General features: G+C 39.9%; 1 protein-coding gene across 2 annotated transcripts in view; it reads left to right on the top strand.

The window, feature by feature from the left end:
* The window catches only part of LOC120413125 (protein drumstick), a 35143-nt gene extending 15678 nt beyond the window's left edge, over nt 1-19465 (top strand). The window contains exons 2-4 of one of the 2 annotated variants that reach the window (XM_039573831.2): nt 12823-12923; nt 13010-13282; nt 18543-19465. In XM_039573831.2, the coding sequence (XP_039429765.1) occupies nt 13062-13282; nt 18543-18567 (246 nt within the window). In that variant the 5' untranslated portion in view covers nt 12823-12923; nt 13010-13061 and the 3' untranslated portion in view covers nt 18568-19465. Of the gene's footprint in view, nt 1-12822; nt 13283-18542 lie in introns of both variants that reach the window. The other variant, XM_039573830.2, reaches the window with a different exon arrangement.
* Nucleotides 19466-19803: the final 338 nt, after the last annotated feature.

Raw genomic sequence — 19803 nt, 5'->3', positions numbered from 1 at the left:
CGTAGAAGTATAGCCCTGAATGTCCTCTAAAACTTTCCCGAAGAAAGTATGGTCCTATCTTGCTTCTGGAAAAAGATACAGAGTTTTTAAAAGAGGCATTTCAAAATAAGTGCTGAAAATTATATTTCTTGCCAACACTGCCAGTACTTCGGTAGATATTTTGAAATCTTATTTTTTAACGTAATAAGGAAGCAACCTAGCAAAATGGTGTCTTTGGAAAAGTTGTTGTATATGAATGTGGCTTTTATTTAAAATTATTGACATGCAGGGTGACACACCTACAGGGTGTCAACCAAGCCCTAACTTCTACTGGTGACCTTTTAAGCGTTGGTGTCTTAGGAAAAGTTATTAAGCTACTTATTCCGAGAAATTTTGACATGGTTGGAAGACAGGGTGGCACATCTATAGGGTGTCAACCCATTTCTAGCTTCTATTTAAGACCTTTCTGATCACTGTAAAGTGGGCGAAAAAGAGTACAAATCGCAAATTAGACCTGCCACGCAAAAGGAGGCTGATCAAAAAATCGTAAAAAGTCAGTTTTTCACATAAAATTTCCCGGCGGAAAGCCGGGTCAAATCCAATCGCTCCCAAATTTTGGGGGGTTGTTTGGGGGCCCAAATGGGACCGGAAAATGCCTGTTCTTTAAAATCGATCATGTCGAGCCACCCTAATGTCCACTGAAGCTCCTCTGAAATTTTCAGCCAATTTGGTTCAGGTTTGGCCACAGCTCTGGGACATTTAAGTTTGCATGGGATTTTCATCGTTTTAGTACGGGAAAAAATCTTTTTTAGTTTTTACTGTAGGAAGGAGTTATGCAAAAATGAAATTTCATACGTCTCCAAACGTCTTATGCTATTGAGTGTTTTCATCAAACATCAAATTGATTGTATTTTTTCTAAGATTACGGTCAATTTAGCGCCATATTTATGCATTGTTATTTGGCCGCGTTTAATGCTTTTTTAAGGAGCTTTTTGCATGCCTAATGGCACTGGACATCTATAACACCCTTGGTTTTAAAGAAGCTTGCGATAAAACCGTTTGCCATGACATTGCCATCGGGTTTTGAAAACTCTCTTAAAACTTTCATAAAACCTCAATGAAAGCCATTTGGCTTTTATTGTCACCAGGTTTTATGTCCGAGGCATAACACCTTTTAACCTTTAAATCAGCCCATGCTTATTGGTTGCTGTGAATGCCAACATAAAACTAACAAGTACCGTCATCAGGGGTGACATTGGGTCTGGGGGGTGAGATTGGGTCATACAAATTTCAGTATTTTTATATGACCCAATCTTACCCCCCCAGATCCAATGTCACCCCTGATGACGGTAATCAAAATGCTACCATAAAACCTCAATAATACTAGGAGGTAGCTAGTTGGTAAAGACCCTAAAGCTACACTATATTTTTATAATCAAATGTAACTAATGAAGGATCTGCTAAACCCAAACAAATTATAAATAAAAAATAATTTTAAAATCCAGCTAGTTTCACAAATTAATGATTTTGAAAAAAAAAAGAAAGCAGTTATGTACAGTTAAACCTCGCATATGCAACTCATATGGGGGTTTCTTATGCGATGCACGCATATGCGAGGTACAGGGCTTATGGGATTTTGGCTATATGGGAGACATGGCCTATATTTTTGTAAAAAATCATCTTAACTATACAAATTTATAGTGTTTTGGAATCGTTATGAAGTCAGCTATACAGCTACACCAAATTTACAAGGTTTACGATGTTCTAGGTCATCCGAAACTTCCTCAAGTTAAGGCCTATGTGTTCACCGCCGTACAAGTATGAGGTAGGCGATTGTGACTTTGGTTTTTGACCTCAGATCATATCCGGATAGCCTCAGGGAGGTTCAGGGACTAGTCTACCGATGTGTGGTGATGTTCTAGGTCTTCTGTAGAGTCCCGGGAGTTACGGCTGGTGGATCTACCACCGTAACAAGATGGAGGTCAGTGGTTTTTGACCTCAGATCATATCCGGATAGCCTCAGGGAGGTCCGGGGACTAGTCTACCGATATGTGGTGATGTTCTAGGTCTTCTGTAGAGTCCCGGGAGTTAAGGCCGATGGGTCTACCACCGTAACAAGATAGAGGTCGATGGTTTTTGACCTCAGATCATATCCAGATAGTCTCAGGGAGGTTTAGGGACTAGTCTACCGATGTGTGGTGATGTTCTGGGTATTCTGTAGAGTCCTGGGAGTTACGGCCGATGGATCTACCGCCGTAACAAGATAGAGGTCGGAGGTTTTTGACCTCAGATCATATCTAGATAGACTCAGGGGCTAGTTTACCGATATTTGGTGATGTTCTGGGTCTTCTGTAAGATCCCGGGAGATACGTCCGTAGGTCTACCACCGTAACAAGAATGAGGTCGGCGATGAGGTTCAGGGGCTAGTCTACCGATGTGTGGTGATGTTCTGGGTATTCTGTAGAGTCCCGGGAGTTAAGGCCGATGGATCTACCGCCGTAACAAGTGAGGTCGGAGGTTTTTGACCTCAGATCATATCCGGATAGCCTCAGGGAGGTTCGGGGACTAGTCTACCTGTAGAGTCCCGGGAGTAGGGTCCCCGGATCTCCCTGAGGCTATCCGGATATGATCTGAGGTCAAAAACCTCCGACCTCACTTGTTACGGCGGTAGATTCATCGACCTTAACTCCCGGGACTCTACAGAATACCCAGAACATCACCACACATCGGTAGACTAGCCCCTGCACCTCCCTGAGACTAATTGGATATGATATGAGGTCAAAAACCATCGACCTCTATCTTGTTACGGCAGTAGACCCATCGGTCGTAACTCCCGGGACTCTACAGAATACCCAGAACATCACCACACATCGGAAGACTAGCCCCTGAACCTCCCTGAGGCTATCTGGATATGATCTGGGGTAAAAAACCACTGACCTCTATCTTGTTACGGCGGTAGATCCATCGGCCTTAACTCCCGGGACTCTACAGAATACCCAGAATATCACCACACATCGGTAGACTAGCCCCTGAACCTCCCTGAGACTATCCGGATATGATCTGGGGTCAAAAACCTTCGACCTCTACCTTGTTACTGCAGTAGATCCATCGGCCTTAACTCCCGGGACTCTACAGAATACCCAGAACATCACCACACATCGGTAGACTAGCCCCTGAACCTCCCTGAGGCTATCAGGATATGATCTGAGGTCAAAAACCGCTGACCTCTTTCTTGTTACGGTGGTAGACCCAACGGCCGTAACTCCCGGGACTCCTCAGAAGACCCAGAACATCACCACATATCGATAGACTAGTCCCTGAACCTCACTGAGGCTATCCAGATATGATCTGAGGTCAAAAACCAAAGTCACAATCGCCTACCTCATACTTGTACGGCGGTGAACACATAGGCCTTAACTTGAGGAAGTTTCGGATGACCTAGAACACTGTAAACCTTGTAAATTTGGTGTAGTTGTATAGCTGACTTCATAACGATTCCAAAACACTATAAATTTGTATAGTTAAGATGATTTTTTACAAAAATATAGGCCATGTCTCCCATATAGCCAAAATCCCATAAGCCCTGTACCTCGCATATGCAACTCTTGCGACAAAACCGAATCAGGTGGAATGACTCGTATATGCAAAGTTGCATATGCGAGGCGCTCTTATGCGAGGTTTGACTGTAGATACATTATTTTGATGACCGATACATTTTGTTAAAATTGTGTTAGATTGATACAATTTTGTTTTTCTTGGGCTTTTTCTTGAATCATTCTATACGATCTGGTAATTTGGGCACATTACGTACCGTAATCGTTGTGCAAGCCAGTATCTCATGTGTGTTTGTGTTCATTTGACATAATCACCAGGACATCTGCAATAATCGGTCATAAAAAGCCAAACATGATCTTTCCCTCTAGCCCTCTAGGTCCTTCTCCGTGGATCACCGGCGAAGACACACGACCGCTCCTCTCTTTCCTTCCCATTCTAAGCTGAGAAGAGGTGTTCGCTTCGCCCAAAGTCGATAAACTTGGCGGTTTTTTTTTCTTCCGTTTGTTTGCCCCGAGAGTCCATTTGTTTTCGGGGTTGGCTTTTGGGCTTTTGAGCGAGAGGATCCTTGGGCCGGCGGGGGTGCCACCACCATCGAAGGTGTGTCCTTCGATGGATGAAGAAAAAAAAAAGGACGGGATCGTGTAACACGCATACACCGGCAGAAACGCTTGTGGGAGAGACTTCTGTGGTGTCTAGCTGAGGGTCTTACGCGCGCTCTCGACCTCAAAGGTTGCCCAAAGATCGTGCGGTGAGGACACGTCGAATTGCGGAGGAGTGTTGAAGTTACAGCTGATCGTCGGAGGAAGTGGAAAAGCGCGCGCGTAAGATCGATAAGTGCGAAAAACTGTGCGGGATCGTTGTTGGAGAAACGGGAATCATCTGCTGGACAGATTGAGCAAACAGAACGAAGCGGTTGGTGTGTGAAGTGTAAACAGAGTTCTCTTGAGGTCTTAAGGTGCAAGGACGGGTCGGAAGGTGTAGACCACCGTTGGTGCATTGGGTGAGGATTTGTTTTCAATATAAACATTAGGGTGGGTACGGATTTTGAAAAGTTCTCAGATCAAGTTCTGGTGTGGTTCCCCTTGTAGGGCATACCTATAAGGACTCTCACGCCAAATTTCAGCTTATTTGGTTGAAAACTGGCTTGTCTCAAGCGAGTTCAAGTTTACATGGGATTTACTATGGGAAATTTTGAATTTTCGTTCATTCGCTCCTACAGGCTTAAGGAAAACATGTAGAAACTTCTAGGATGGCCAGAAATGAGCGGAATCGTCTGGAGAACAACTTTCCCTAAGAGACCAGGTCGATTCGGTCAACCCCCATCGAGCTCAACGGCAATACATCCGGAGTTTTCGGAACCAACGGTTTTCTCCAGAAAAGCATCAAACTTTCCTTAGCATGCTATGAATGTTTGATGAACACCGCGACGCCACATGTCAAACAGCTACCACGTGGATTAGCACCGCCTATAAAGAATAACTTTTTATTACTTTTTGAACTATATAATTATCATTTATGGTGATCCTGATACTATTTAGCTGTATTCTGAACCTCCAAATAAGAAAAAAAAACTGTTATGGTGCAAATTTTACAATCACGTGGTAGCTGTTTGACATGTGGCGTCGCGGTGTTCATCAAACATTCATAGCATGCTAAGGAAAGTTTGATGCTTTTCTGGGGAAAACCGTTGGTTCCGAAAACCCCGGATGTATTGCCGTTGAGCTCGATGGGGGTTGACCGAATCGACCTGGTCTCTTAGGGAAAGTTGTTCTCCAGACGATTCCGCTCATTTCTGGCCATCCTAGAAGTTTCTACATGTTTTCCTTAAGCCTGTAGGAGCGAATGAACGAAAATTCAAAATTTCCCATAGTAAATCCCATGTAAACTTGAACTCGCTTGAGACAAGCCAGTTTTCAACCAAATGAGCTGAAATTTGGCGTGAGAGTCCCTATGGGTATGCCCTACAAGGGGAACCACACCAGAACTTGATCTGAGAACTTTTCAAAATCCGTACCCACCCTAATAAACATACTTAATACAGGCAGCTGGGCAGGGTGTTTGCTGGATTATTGTGGACTAATTGATGTGCAAGTTTGCGGAAATATTGTGTTTGCTGTTAATTTAACGTTTGACTTGATGTTGTACGCAAAAGGTGAAGTGATTTCGAGATTGATTCAATTTGTTTTGATTTGATTATTCCTTGTTGTGTTCTAGACTTTCGAATAACATAAGTACTACTATGTTTTAAGTTGCGTTTGATTATGAATTTGACACTAGTTTAAAAAGTATAGAAGATCATATCTCTGGTGAGTTTTCAAAAAGCCGTAAGAGCCACCGTGACCTCCAACACTAATATTAATTTTTCTCCAAATTTAAACAATATTTCATTTGTTTTAAGTTTAGGGCACTAGAAGGACGTGTAGATGAACTAACTCAAGCATTTTTGAAAATGTTTTTTCGTAAGTACGTCGATTACCGGTACAAAAAGGGCTTTGTTTACTAATGGCTCTTACGTCTTTTTGAAAACTAATCCAATAAAAGTTGCTTTATACACATGGTGGTCGGAGCCTTCCTTTCAATAATATATCATTTATATACAAAATAACAACATCAGGAACATTTGAATTCAACAGACTTCATTAAAGTGATCATAACTTTAGGGAGGGGTTGTCAGATCTCAAAATTAATGGCTCATCGGGAAGGTCTCTAATATCTATCCAACGATGAGTCGCATGATAAATAAAGACACATTTTTCATCAAAATTTCCGAGATTCGGCATTAAAAAGTACATAAATATCACTTAAATACGCATAACTCTCTAGAAGGTTGTCAGATCTTTAATATCGTTTCCTCATTACAAATATCATTGAAAAATATATGACATGATGGGTTCCAAAAACTACCCTTTACAATCATTTTTGGAGGGTTTTAATAGACTTTACAATACAAAACCCCTTCTGCCAGAAATTTGTTCTTGATCAATCCACAAATAACGTAATTTTCCATTCCCCCCCCCCCTCCTTCTGTCAGAGTCTGGTCACGCTACTGAGTCAAATCGGAACTAATAATTACTGCTCAACTGACAGACTGAAAGTACAATTTTCAAATTTATATCACTAGATTTGTTTTTAATTTTATGAAACATTTTGGAAATAAAAAAATAAATTTTAATTGATGCTCAGTTAAATCGTCCATTCATAGTAAAAAAAGTAAAACGTACGACGAGTTGAATATTTAGAGGTGTAAATTTACCTTTTGGTGTAAAAATAGCAAATCAATCCACTTTAACGACCCCCGGGTCTTTTGTGGTCTCTGTTGCAAGTTTTTGCTCATTTCCAGGCGTCCGAAGGTTATGTGTGGTGAATCACCCAAAACCTCTTTTACGCAAATGGACCGACGTTTTACTTTCCCATCCGATAGAAGGCCAGGAGAATAAGGCGGGAATCGAACCCGCGCTCCATAGCAACTTAGGGATCGTCAGCCGAAGCCGCCAACCACCGCGCTATGAGGCCCTGTAATTTTCCCTAAATTAATGTGTAAAAATAAAATAACAAAGAAAACGACGAAAATAGATTTTTGCTTATGCAATTTAACATTGTTTCTGATGTAAAATAACAATTTTTTTTTACTGACGCCCATTTGTCGGATAAATTTTTTGTCTAATCCTTGTAATTCTGCATCAAAACTGGAATTTTTTTCTATTAAATTACACAGAAAAAAATTATTTTGAATGTTACATCGTTAATGAGTTAACGCTTTGGAACTTTAATGATCATTAAAAATTTAAATGCAATTTGATGTAAATTTGAACATGATGCCAGAAATAAAACATGATTTTACGTGTGAAACACAAGATTACATCGAATCTTGTGTTTACATTACCCGAGTTTACATGTGACTAATTATTTCCGTGTCGAGTAAATTTACACTTTTTTCTATGTAAATATTTAAACATTTGGGTTTAATTGCATTTTTTTAAAGATTCTATGCTAAAATTTAGCATGTAATGAAAATGTAAGTAAAAAATAGAACTTCTTAAAAATATTGCATTTTTGTAAATTACAAAATGTTAACAATGAAGAAATAATTAGTATTTCTATGCCAATATTAATGTCTACACAGAAAAAAATATTTACTCGACGCGGAAAAGATGAATAACATGTGAGTTGATGTAAACTTGAGATTCGACTTGCATGCCGAATCACACGTAAAATAACGATTTTACGTGTGATTTGTTGCAAATTTACATCAAATTACATTGAAATTTAATTGTTATATGACTTGCAAAAATGTTACATAATTAATCATGTAACAATTGGAATTTATTTTTGTGTGTAGCTTGTTTATAAAATCAGAAAAATATCAAAATTTAGTGCTTGATTTGAAGAAAAAAACTGCTAACAAGCAATGTATTGTTCATATCCGATCCCAATAGTCTAAATATACATAGAAAAAAATGTGAATTTACTCGAAACGGAAAAAATTAACCACATGTAAACTCAGTTGATGTAAACTTGAGATTCGACGTAAACGGTTGAATCACTTGTAAAATCATGTTTTTACGTATAATTTGTCGCAAATTTACATCAAATTGCATTTAAATTAATGTTTAATGATGTGAAAAGTGTTACATCATAAATGATGTAACATTCGGAAATATTTTTTTGTGTGCAGTTCTAATCGATTTCTGTGACATTGGCAGTTCTCTTAAACACCCACGCTAATATGCAAAGTTTTTTCGCAAATTTCATTCAGCAAATTCAAAACTCCCGCTGATGTTGTTTGAAACAACTTTTCGATAAGGGGCTACACCCCTTCAAAGTGTTATATCGACTGACTGCAAATGACTCTGGTCGATGGTGGAGGAGGAAGCCAATAAATCTGGCGTTCAATTTTGGATCTTTGACGGTGTGATCTCTGCAGGGATGCCATCGTGCCATATTTTGGCAACAAGTCAATTCTGGTCCCGATCGTGCGCCCTGGCTCCCGGTAGCTGATTCGATCTTTGTCCGTGCGCTGCATGGTAGCTTCTGTAGTCGGAGCGGAGTTGGTAACTGGATCTCACGGATTAGTTGGAGTTTATCTTCCTTCGAGTGGGGTACGTTTAATAACCGGTTAATTTTCGGATAGTTTATATTTCACGACGCGGAAGGCGATATGATCCTTCGGTCACTGTCATTCATAAAACGAAGCCACTAAGTGGTTCTCGAGGAGGTCGCGCCGGGCTATCGCAACTTCTGAAGGAGCACTTAAAACCGTGTGGTCGGAGAGCGACCCTATCTAGTTAAAAGCAATCATCAACTGGCGAATATTATCAGACTACCTGACTCGTAAAACCCCCGCTGGACCCCAACATTAGTCATCAGTGTTGCCAGCAGTGGCGGAACATATCGTGCCCAGAAGTGTAACCTTTGCGCGAAAACAAGCTTAATTACGCGACGCGGCGAGTGTCAGCTTTTTGGGGTTCTTTTTTTATGGGCGACCCATTGCCCGCGGAGCCTCCGCTTATCGAGAGTCGTTGGCCGTTTTTACTGTCAACCGCGCCGAGAGTGCCAATAAATCGACCCCGTTTACGCCTCCAGGTCTTCTGCGCGTCGTCGTGGTGAACGCAGTGATGTCTCTTCACGGTGGACCCGGAACACCCCCGCCGCCACGGCATCACCGGTTTAGGGTGTAATTAGCGCTGGTCATTATCGTAAAGCAAATGGGTCTCTTATAACCAGAAGTTGTCGCGTGAAGACGTTGTGTCTGCGCACTACCCGGATCGGTTCGATAAATGTGTGATCATCGTATGGGTGATTTTGTACCAATAAAATCGATCTAAAATAGACTCAATAATGGTGTTCGAACTGGTTAACTTAAGGTAGATGGTAACTGTTGGGATCCCCTGAACTACGGACGTGGGCTGACTCGATGATCTCGGAGATTTGCGAGGTAGTCACGGTGATCCAACGTAGTCCCACGATCTTAGATCACTCAATACGAGAACAAATTGGTGAAGCACTCCTAGGCAGAGATCAATAGCGAATCCGCGCAACCTTTCGGCACGACGACAAAGCCGCCGTTGTCCGAATCTTCGCGGAGGTCGTCGCGGATCCTTCTGCGCCCAATTAATCATGGTGGCTTGTATTGTGGTTGCGCCATTAATAGCACACACAATGGTCACAGTCGTCGTCACCTCCCGGTCAGGTTTCAGGGTGCCTCGCGCGCGCTAAATGCGAAGGTTGAACCTAGCACGGCAGCAGCACCTTTCAGAAGTAGTGCCTGGTTACACTACCAGCCAGCAGTAGTCCGTAGTGTACTACCACGCGTTGCTGTCACTTTTGGGGAGAGTGGGTTGATTCAAATGACACCACTTAAGGACCACCACAGTCTCATGAATCTGTGCCGTTGATCGCTCTCGCAACTCTTCAGCACGGGGGTACTAATTCGTTTCACCAAAGTCAGCGTACTGGTGGTGTGGTGTGGTACTTGCGCTGACAACTCGCGGTAAATTGATCGCATTACATAAATCAGCTTATACAATGTTTTGTGCCGCGGCCGCTGTTCGACATCACAATACTTTGCGCCTACCCTCGTCACCGAAAAACTGGTGCACATAAAGTCTCCGGTGCCGCGGTAATCTGACGCCATGTTGTGGAACATTTTTCGCCACTTGACGACCAACAACACTGTGCCAACTCGCTGTACGTTTTTTTTTAAGGTTAGGACCAGGTGAAATCGGATCGGCCGAGCAATCGCCGAGAAGGTCAGACTCCGCGACCAGCTTTGGCGAATTCGCAGAAATTCCACCGAATGGTATCGAGCATTACCCCAACTGTCAGTCACGAATGCAACTCCAGCGCCGGCAGCAGCGGCCGTCACATCTCCCGGTCATCATCCCTGGCCGGCCGAAGCGAATGTCACATTAATCGATCAATTTGGAGCAGAAACCACATGGGGACCGGCCCTGTATGGTCGATCTTTATTCGTAAAAACCGCAAAGTTTAACGTAGAACGACGTGGAGCTCGTGGTCGCGGTGACAGCTATTGAAATTGGGATGGATGGATGTCGGTCACAGATCGGTGCGTCACGATCTGGTGTGTCCACCAGCGCGGGGGACATTTGGCGAAATTTATGACCGGATACGGTGCGGTTTGGGGCCGAGCTGGCGTTTCTCGGCTGACTCTGGTGGTTTGTGAATGAAATCAGGAATTGCAGTTGGTGTTGATGGTTCGTTTGATACAAGGATACTGGGGACTTCAGATGACTTATACTACTTGGTGACTTGGACTACTTTGCGACTTGAGCTTCATTGAAGTTGTCAAAATGCTGAAATCGCCAATAAGTTGAATTTGGCAAGTTATTAAAGTAATAAAGTAGCTCAAGTCAATTACCTCAAATTATCACGATGATCAAGTCTAAAATACAAGACTACCTGGTGACATGACTTTGGTAGCATTCAATTCTTGAAGACTAGAACTACTTGTTGACTTAAACTACTTGATGGCTCCAGATATATGGGGACTTGAACTATTTGATTGCTTGAACTACTAAGACTTGCGCTTCATCAAGACATGAGCTTTTTAAGGACTTGGACTATTTGATGACTTGACTTGACTTCGACAACCACTACTTGTAAGAAGGTGACTTAAGAGCGAGTCCACGAGCAAAGCATACCCATCTCGCATCGACCTCACCAATCTGCCTGAAATTTTCAGGGGTTGTTTGTACATATAAAACTAGCATCTGGCCAAAATATGAGCACTCTAGGTCAACGGGAAGTGGGGCAAATCGGGACACAAAGTTTGATAGTTCAAAAACGTCAAAAATCTTAAAAAGGCTATAACTTAGGCAAAATTCAATTTAATTTCAAAACTCAAAATGCATCTGAAAAAAAATAGACACTTTTCTTTTAGTGAATTTTTTGGTTGTAAATTTTTGCTCGTGGGACCCCTTAGATCCCATTTTCTGGTGATAATTTTATCATATTCGTGTTTCTGAGACAATTTCACAATAGAAACAAGTATAAAAATGTTTATTTTCATCCATTTTAACCCTTTAAAAAATTAAAGTTAAAAAAATTTAGAAGCAGCTTTTTTCTGGTGTCATCTAGTATCCTTGGAAACGAACTTGATTTTTAATAAATGTGAATCGAAGGTTTTTTTAACTTTCATTTTTAAAAGGGTTAAAATGGATGAAAATAAACATTTTTATACATGTTTCTATTGTGAAATTGTCTCAGGAACACGAATATGATAAAATTATCACCAGAAAATGGGATCTAAGGGGTCCCAGGAGCGAAAATTTACAACCAAAAAAATCACAAAAAGTAAAAGTGTCTATTTAATATGTTAAACTGCCTTACCCAAAGCGTTCTCAGTCTCAGATGGTAGTCCCAGATGTCCCCTACAAGCTGCAGGTCGAACCGAGTTGATATCTGGATGGAACACTTTTTTATTTGAGTTTGAAAATTATGCTATTTTTTCACTAAAATGCCAATAACTCCCTTTAGATTTAACCAATTGGGATGCTTCTCCCTGCATTTTGTTGCATTTTTCAAGCCCTTTCAGATGCATTTTGAATTTTGAAATTAAATTGAATTTTGCCTAAGTTATAGCCTTTTTAAGATTTTTGACGTTTTTGAACTATCAAACTTTGTGTCCCGATTTGCCCCACTTCCCGTTGACCTAGAGTGCTCATATTTTGGCCAGATGCTAGTTTTATATGTACAAACAACCCCTGAAAATTTCAGGCAGATTGGTGAGGTCCAAACGACGTCCCATATAAAGGGGTATGCCCTGTTCGTGGACTCGCTCTTAAACTGCTGAACGATTCGTAGTCGTAGAACATTTGTTCAAGCATTTTTGCCAAAATTTCATGACTCATTCCGATGTGACATTTAGCAAGTTCCCATGGTCCACTACAAAGTTGACAGCTCGCCTGAACCCGGACTGATTCTCAGCCAATCAACACGGGCCATAAAAGCCAACGATGACTATTATTGCCCTCTGGTGGCGTTTTTTTCTTGCTCGATCGTCCGAAATGGTAGCACCAGACGATCACTCGCTGGTTTTGATGGAACCAGATGACGCAGCGTGTGGGAACAACACTTCCAAGTCGTTCGTCGCAATCCGCCAAACACACACACTGATTTCATATAAATATTTATCCTTTATATTTCAACTCAACGATCGCGGACACCATCATAATCAACGACCAGCCGTCGTCGCTGAGTAATTTCAGCAATTTAGATAAAACAAAAACATGACGATCCTTTCTTCTGTTCTTTTCCCTTCTTTTGCAGTGATTGCTTGCTGTAGACGTCGTTCAAGAGTTTGATCGTAGAAGCGACTACAGCCCCTCCCTTGGTAGGACCCCCAAAAACGGTGGTGACTAATCCGAAGAGTAAGCAGATATCATCATAAACAAAAAAAAACCAATCAGAAAAAAACCACTCATTTTCACACCAACAATCACCGCAACCCATCCAGTCAAAACCCTCAAACAAAAAAAAAACCACCACACACAAACCAACCAACCAAAATGTTCGCGGTGATGCGAATTGACAATGACGACCGTAGGTCCGACTTCCGCCGCAAGATGCGGCCAAAGTGCGAGTTTGTGTGCAAGTACTGCCAGCGCCGGTTCACCAAGCCGTACAACCTGATGATCCACGAGCGCACCCACAAGAGCCCGGAGGTGACGTTCTCCTGCGAGGTGTGCGGCAAGTACTTCAAGCGACAGGACAACCTCCGCTCCCACCGGTGAGTAACGGAACGTTTTGGTTTCTAGATTTGTTAAAACAGGCGACATTGTTTGAAGATTGTGGGTTTGGTTTATTTCCATTACATTTACAAATTTCCACTAGACAGCAACTAAAAATTAACTAAATTTACCCCCAAGTAACCTATTTGTGACTTATTCTTTTACAAAATAACTGCAGATGTACCAACATTACACGACAGGTAGAAATACATTCTTGGCCCTTATTTTGAATGCTTATGTCCTTTTTCAATCGAAATTTTCGATCCTGAGGAAAGTCAGAATATCAATTTTGTAGCATATTGTTTTCATGTTTTGTTTCCATCTAATGATAGGAAAAACTTTCGGACTCGATTATCCGAAGTCCACAAAAAAATCATTATCGAATCACAAAAATATATTTTTTTCGTCGTCTTGTTTGGAGCAGTCGAGCTATAATATAACCCCAAAAATACTAACTACAGTGATTAAGAAATTTTTAATCCAAGATGGCAGCCTAAATGGCGGTGATGAAATATTGAGAAATTTCATTTCGTAATGTAACAGGCAATCAGCACACGTCATCAGGGGTGGCATTGGGTCTGGGAGGAGAGATTGGGTCATACTTAAAAGCTGAAATTTGAATGACCCAATCTCACCCCAGACCCAATGTAACCCCCTAATGACGGCACTCAAATTTGAATAAAAGGGGTCGCTTTGCTTTAATGTTTTGTTAAAAGCGATAAATTAAAAAAATACGAAAAAAGAATTGTTTTGTCCATGATTTGATTATCTGGAGTTCCAAAGAAACCTTCGGATAATCGAAACATCGGATAATCGAGGCTTTGGATAAGCTAGACTGGGCTGTACTAGATTTAAAAGGTTTTCTCCAATATTTTTTTGAATTACTAAAAACTTTGGATAACTTTGGATAATAACATCATATCATATTTCAAATTTACCCTTATGTTTCAAAATTTACTTTAAATTTAATTTTCAACCAAATTTCGATCTTCAAGATGCTCAAAAATTGAGAACTCGTAGTTTTTTTTGTAAGTCTCAAATACATGTAAATTATTTGAAAATTAGATGAAAAATATAGAACCATGCAGGTCTTACCAAAATCCATATAAAATGGTAACAAATAGATTTAATTGCTTTAGCATTACTTGTGTGAAGTTACTATCCTAAGCTGAGATGAGGACTACCTTTCAACAGCTATTCTAAGTTGGGACAGAGTTTGCGGGTGCTTAAAGAATTAAGTTAATCTACTGAAGGAAAAAAGATACACAATTACCTTCCAATACAAATACAATTGTAAACATATTTCTTGCAACGCTGGTTTATGAATGAGTATTTGTTATCATATTTATCTTTTTTTCAAGCATATTAGTTTGCAAATAAGATTTCCAAAATTTGAGAGAAGACCTGTGGTTTTTATATCTAATTATTTCTACTTTTTTATGATTTTGATTAAGATATGTTTTGGGATTTGATAACTATATTTAAGAAAATCTGTGAAAATACCTTTAAAAAAATTCTTCTCGTTGTTAAATTATTAAGGCTAAATCGAATAAACATCACAGAGCCTAGACAATTTCTTTATTGACTTTGTTGATTGGACAACTGAAAAAGACCTTCAAATTCATTTAAGAAAGTTTTGTTTATGTGTCACCCAATAAGCCTTCATTTCTGGCAATTTATTGGGAACTATTAAACCGAACTTTTAATTTTTTATCGCCCGACACGCCGAAAAACCCAGTTTATATTAAAAAAATCATTTTTCGGGAACATTCGGGTCGACAACTTAATTTTTTAATGTTTCTAGAAATTTTCTGAGGAGTCCTTTAACAATATTTTCATACTTAGGTTTTTTGGTTCAGACACGGTAAAATCACCATTTTAAGTTGTCATAAGACTTTTTCAAATGTTAGGCTTAATTTTTTGGACCCCAATATATTATTTCTAAAAAGCCCAACCAATGACCCTTCATATGCGTCCAAATGAGCGAAAATCAGTTGAAACGGCTTGGAGTTATGATTTCTTTTGAAAATGTGTTTTTTGACAAAATTGATGAAAATGGCCATATTTGGGACTGCCGTAGCACGACGTAGGTCACCCTAAAACGGGTTTTATTATTTTGGCCACGGAACCCCTAGAAGTATTTTAAACCCGATCGGAGAAGTTTTTTTTTCGGTTTATGCTCTTTTTTCATTCCATAAGAAGATACAGAAATTATATTACTTTTTTGTGATATGCCCACATTTTTTTATAGGGATTCAAGGACAAAGTTGTATGTGGATCAGAAAATATATAATTGACAATACAAAATCTAGAGAATTACTCAGTTGTCAATTTATGATAGTGTTTCTGTGTTGAAATTGTTTGGATCTTTTTAAACTCCCTTTAATCAATTTCTAAGCAACCTGGAATAGACAATCATCACATATACATGACGAAATCCAGTCTGCAACCCGCTAAGATCACCATCTCCATGCGAATGCGAATTGTTTGGAACATTTTCAAATATTTTCAAAAATAATATGGCAACACTTCTCACGAAAGGCAATTGAAGTCAGCAATCCATCCTATTACCGCCACCGCTTTCCTGCCACGAATGCCTTGCTGATACCCGCCCAGCTAAGGGGCGGCACTCTTTGAGCGTGATAAGCACACTTGCGGCGCTGATTGCCCTCGCTCTGACATGTGTTTGATGTTCCGTAAAATCTGTGAAACTTATCACACTCACACATCATATTCAAGTGTACGCAAATTGAACCCATCACACGGCTACACCCAAAGAAGATCGGTTTGACAAGAAATGCCAAGCTCATTCTTGCACTCAATGTAAGCGTTACTGAAAAACGTTTCAAGAGAATCGGATACCTCTCCGGTTCAGGTGTCTAGCGTGGCCTCATTATAATTGAGTGGTTTGCTTCACACCTGCCGAACGGGTCTAGATAAAATGAGACATTCCCGTAGAGATTCCGAAGAGAGTGTCTCAACAAAGCGTCCAATTTGGCCGATTAGGAATCGAACCTTGAGCGTTAATCATTGCTCGCGCGGCGGTCCAAAGGATTAAATTACCCGGCGACTCGGCCCGAGGGAGCTCGCCCGAAGGCCTGCCTCTAGCGTGAGAAATTTATCGCTCGATAAAAATTAATTCATTATAAACATCAAGATCCTAACGCTTGACTACCCCGGACATAACTCGTCGTCAAATATCGGCGTCGATGGTGGCTGCTTGCATCAGATCGTCGTCGTCCAAAAAGTCGAATCCCACATCAATAAACCGAAACCGAACTGTGCCAAGTTGGACTCAATTAGATGGATCGCTGGGTTTCACCCGAGCTAGAAGTCCGCGCCGTCAGGTAGCGTCAAAATGGGATGAGAAAACGACATTCGATCCCGCGCTGGCCACGCGGGCCGGTCGTAACTTATCTCTCTCTAGTCGAGACACGTTTTATTACTCTATTTCCACCACGAGAGCTGTGTGTGTGGTGGTCCGGTGTCCGGAACCATGAAATTGTACCTCGAAAATCTTTCCCAAAAAAGCCAACGACTCCAGAGAGAGAAAACGGGCGACAAAAAGTCAAAACAAAAAGAGCTGGTTTTTATTTCAATGAATGAAAGTCGTGTGAGGCCCACAAGTCTGTGTGGAATCCAGCTTGTTTTTTGGCTCAGAGCCCTGATGGATGTGACGGGCCGGAGAGTTTCGCAAATACCGGGAATTGCCGCGGCCAAGATAGCAAACTCGTGTTGGACGTCGTGCAAACGATATGTTGATGAGGAGGCCTCCTCCAATTAGGCCCGGTGCCGACACTTGGTTGTTGACGAAAAGTGACGCTGGACGATGGTTACAACTTAACTTACGACGAGTGGCCTGATAACGGAAGGCTACCTTAGAGGTGCTGTTGTTTAAAGTGATGTATAGGAAGTGAGGTACGAAATAAGCAAATATTGTAAGGTTACGTGTCAACTTAAACGTTTTGACTTCAAGATGACTCTGCTTAAGTTTAAAATTAAAGATTTTCACATTTTAGAAAAATATAATCTTCAATTTTCCTAATTTGTTTAAAATTGCACGAATAGGCTGTATTTTTTCTGTATTTTACAAAAGACAATTCCAGATAACCAAAAGGTCATTAGTCACCAATTGAAGTTATGAAAAACTTCATTTTTTGGTCAAAACCAATGTTTGTATGGAGTTCAAAAGAGCTATCAAAAGAACTATATTTTGGAAACTTAAATAACGGTTTTAAATGCTTCAAATTTGACCAAGAACAGGTTTGAATTATTTGAGAAAAAAATATGTTTTTGTCAATTATCATGTCTTTTACGATCCAGGATTCAAAATTTAACAAGTTAATTAATATTGAATCTCGAAATTAATTGAAAATTTAAAACTTTTGAAAATGTTATTAAAACAGTGTCTAATATGGTACTATTTAAGTTTTAACTTAAAAGCAGTTTAGTGAATTCGGAAAAAAGTGGTAAAAACAACATTACTAATGTGCCAAACATAGCGTTATCAAAATCTCTTATAAATTAACTAATGGTGTCGCCATTAGTTTTGACCAAATCAAAAGAAAAAGTACATCAAGTCTATATTTAACCTGATTTAAACTATAAATTAGAACCCGAGATAATGTTCTCATCACTCAGTACCACAATGCATGAGAACAAAATCAACAAAATTCATAAACTCCAAACAACGCGGTGGGAACCAAAACGCCAGATCACTTTTCCAGAACGATGGTAACGAAAAATAGAGCGAGTGTTTGAACTAACCTCACCACCACACCATCAACCTTCCCTACTTCAAGCGAGTTCCTCTAATCTTGAAGAAAGAGAGCTCGCGCGCGACTCCGCTTAGACCGCTCGTCGACTCTCCCATGATTATTTGGTTGATAAATATTTATTTTCTTGTTAATTTATTTTTAAACACACTCAAGTTCTCGGCGGCCGGGGCTTTCGCTGGCCCGGACTTGAAAGGGGCCGAAATCAATCATAAACGGGCCCGCTCTCGCTTGGGATACTTTACGAGGTTCTGTTGGGTTCTTTGAGGTTATGTGGTGTGATTAGCAGCTTTTTCCTTATGTTTGGAGTAGATTGCGAGGGGTAATTTTTATTGTGTTTGACTTGGGCTGCGCTTTGATGTGAGTGCCCGTCAGGTTATCTGATACATTCGAATTAATTAGAGCGCTTATCTATATAGTATGATTTCCAAGTGTCAAATGTTAACAGTGTTTTCTTCCTTTTTTCTCTTCCTTTCCTTTGCAGATGTACCCAGTGTGTTTGGCGGTAAGCATCAACATCTTTAACAAACAAAAAAATATACACACAAAACAGACGTATACAACACGAAAGAAAGAAAAAAGACAACCACTTCAGAGTATCAATTAGGATGAAGAGAGAGAAAAATGTTAAGGTGGACATCAAGCGAAAAAAAGTTAAATGATTGTATGAAACACGATAAAGTTTGCCATTTTGTGTACTAAATCGAACTATGTTAACTTAAGTTAAACAGAAAATCAGAATTAATGGCATCCCAATAGGAAAATGTAAGGGAGAATGCCAATTGCCATGCAGATTTAGCTATCAAGAATTCAGTTCAGAAATAATGCCTAAAAATAGCGGCTTTTGTGTAAACATTCGAGGTACACTTATGTAAGTAGAATTGACCAATGTTGCCTAATTTTGAGGTATCCATGTTTTTAAGCAGTCGTAAATCAACCCACATCAACGCACGTAACACGAATCCACGAACGAGGAGAAAAAGAAGAAAAAGAAGCTGTAAATTTATGCACGACAACATTGAATTTTTATTAGGATATTTCGTTTCGGCAAACAAACGCGACCACACAACAACAGACTTCTTGTTTTTGGTCTTCCTTCAAAAAGGAAGGATTTTGGTTTGACTTAGTTTTGGCGGTGTCACGGCTATTTCGAACTGAAAATGGACAAATTTCGACAGACATGCTAGAAAATGACATTTGCTTGACTGACAATTTTAGGTTCTTTTCATACCTGCAAAATTTTTAAATATCTTCCAAAATTACATATTTTTTTACACACTGGAAAATAATATTTTGAAGTTCTAATTTGAAAAAAGTAGACATTCCTCTTTGTTTTGATTTTTGTTAACAAGTATTTTCGAAAAAAAAAAGAATTCTGCAAGTATGGAACACCTCTCACGACGTCCAAAAAAAACTACGTTTAAGATAAGGATTGTAGATTGTTTATTGTAAAAAATTTTGATGGATTGTTAGAAGGGGATGAGTGAGTTGTTTTTATTGAGTGAGTGTTTGTTAAGTATTTATAGTTTGAGTAAAAAGTGGTTTAATTTGAAATGATAAGTATTGGAAGTTTATTGAGATTATTGTGTTGACTTATTTGGGTATGATTTGGTTTTTTTATGATAGTATGTTAGATAAAGTTATAAGTTGTATGTGTTTTTTTAATGGAGGTGTGTATGATTTATATTGGTATAGGAGGGATTTTAGTGGTGGATGGAGTGGTTTATATTAGAGGATGGATATAA

This window comes from Culex pipiens, chromosome 2 (assembly GCF_016801865.2).
Source record: "Culex pipiens pallens isolate TS chromosome 2, TS_CPP_V2, whole genome shotgun sequence".
In the NCBI taxonomy this organism is placed as follows: Eukaryota; Metazoa; Arthropoda; class Insecta; order Diptera; family Culicidae; genus Culex; species Culex pipiens.
Note: the sequence above shows the minus strand (reverse complement) of the source record. Positions and strands in the feature narration are given on the sequence as shown.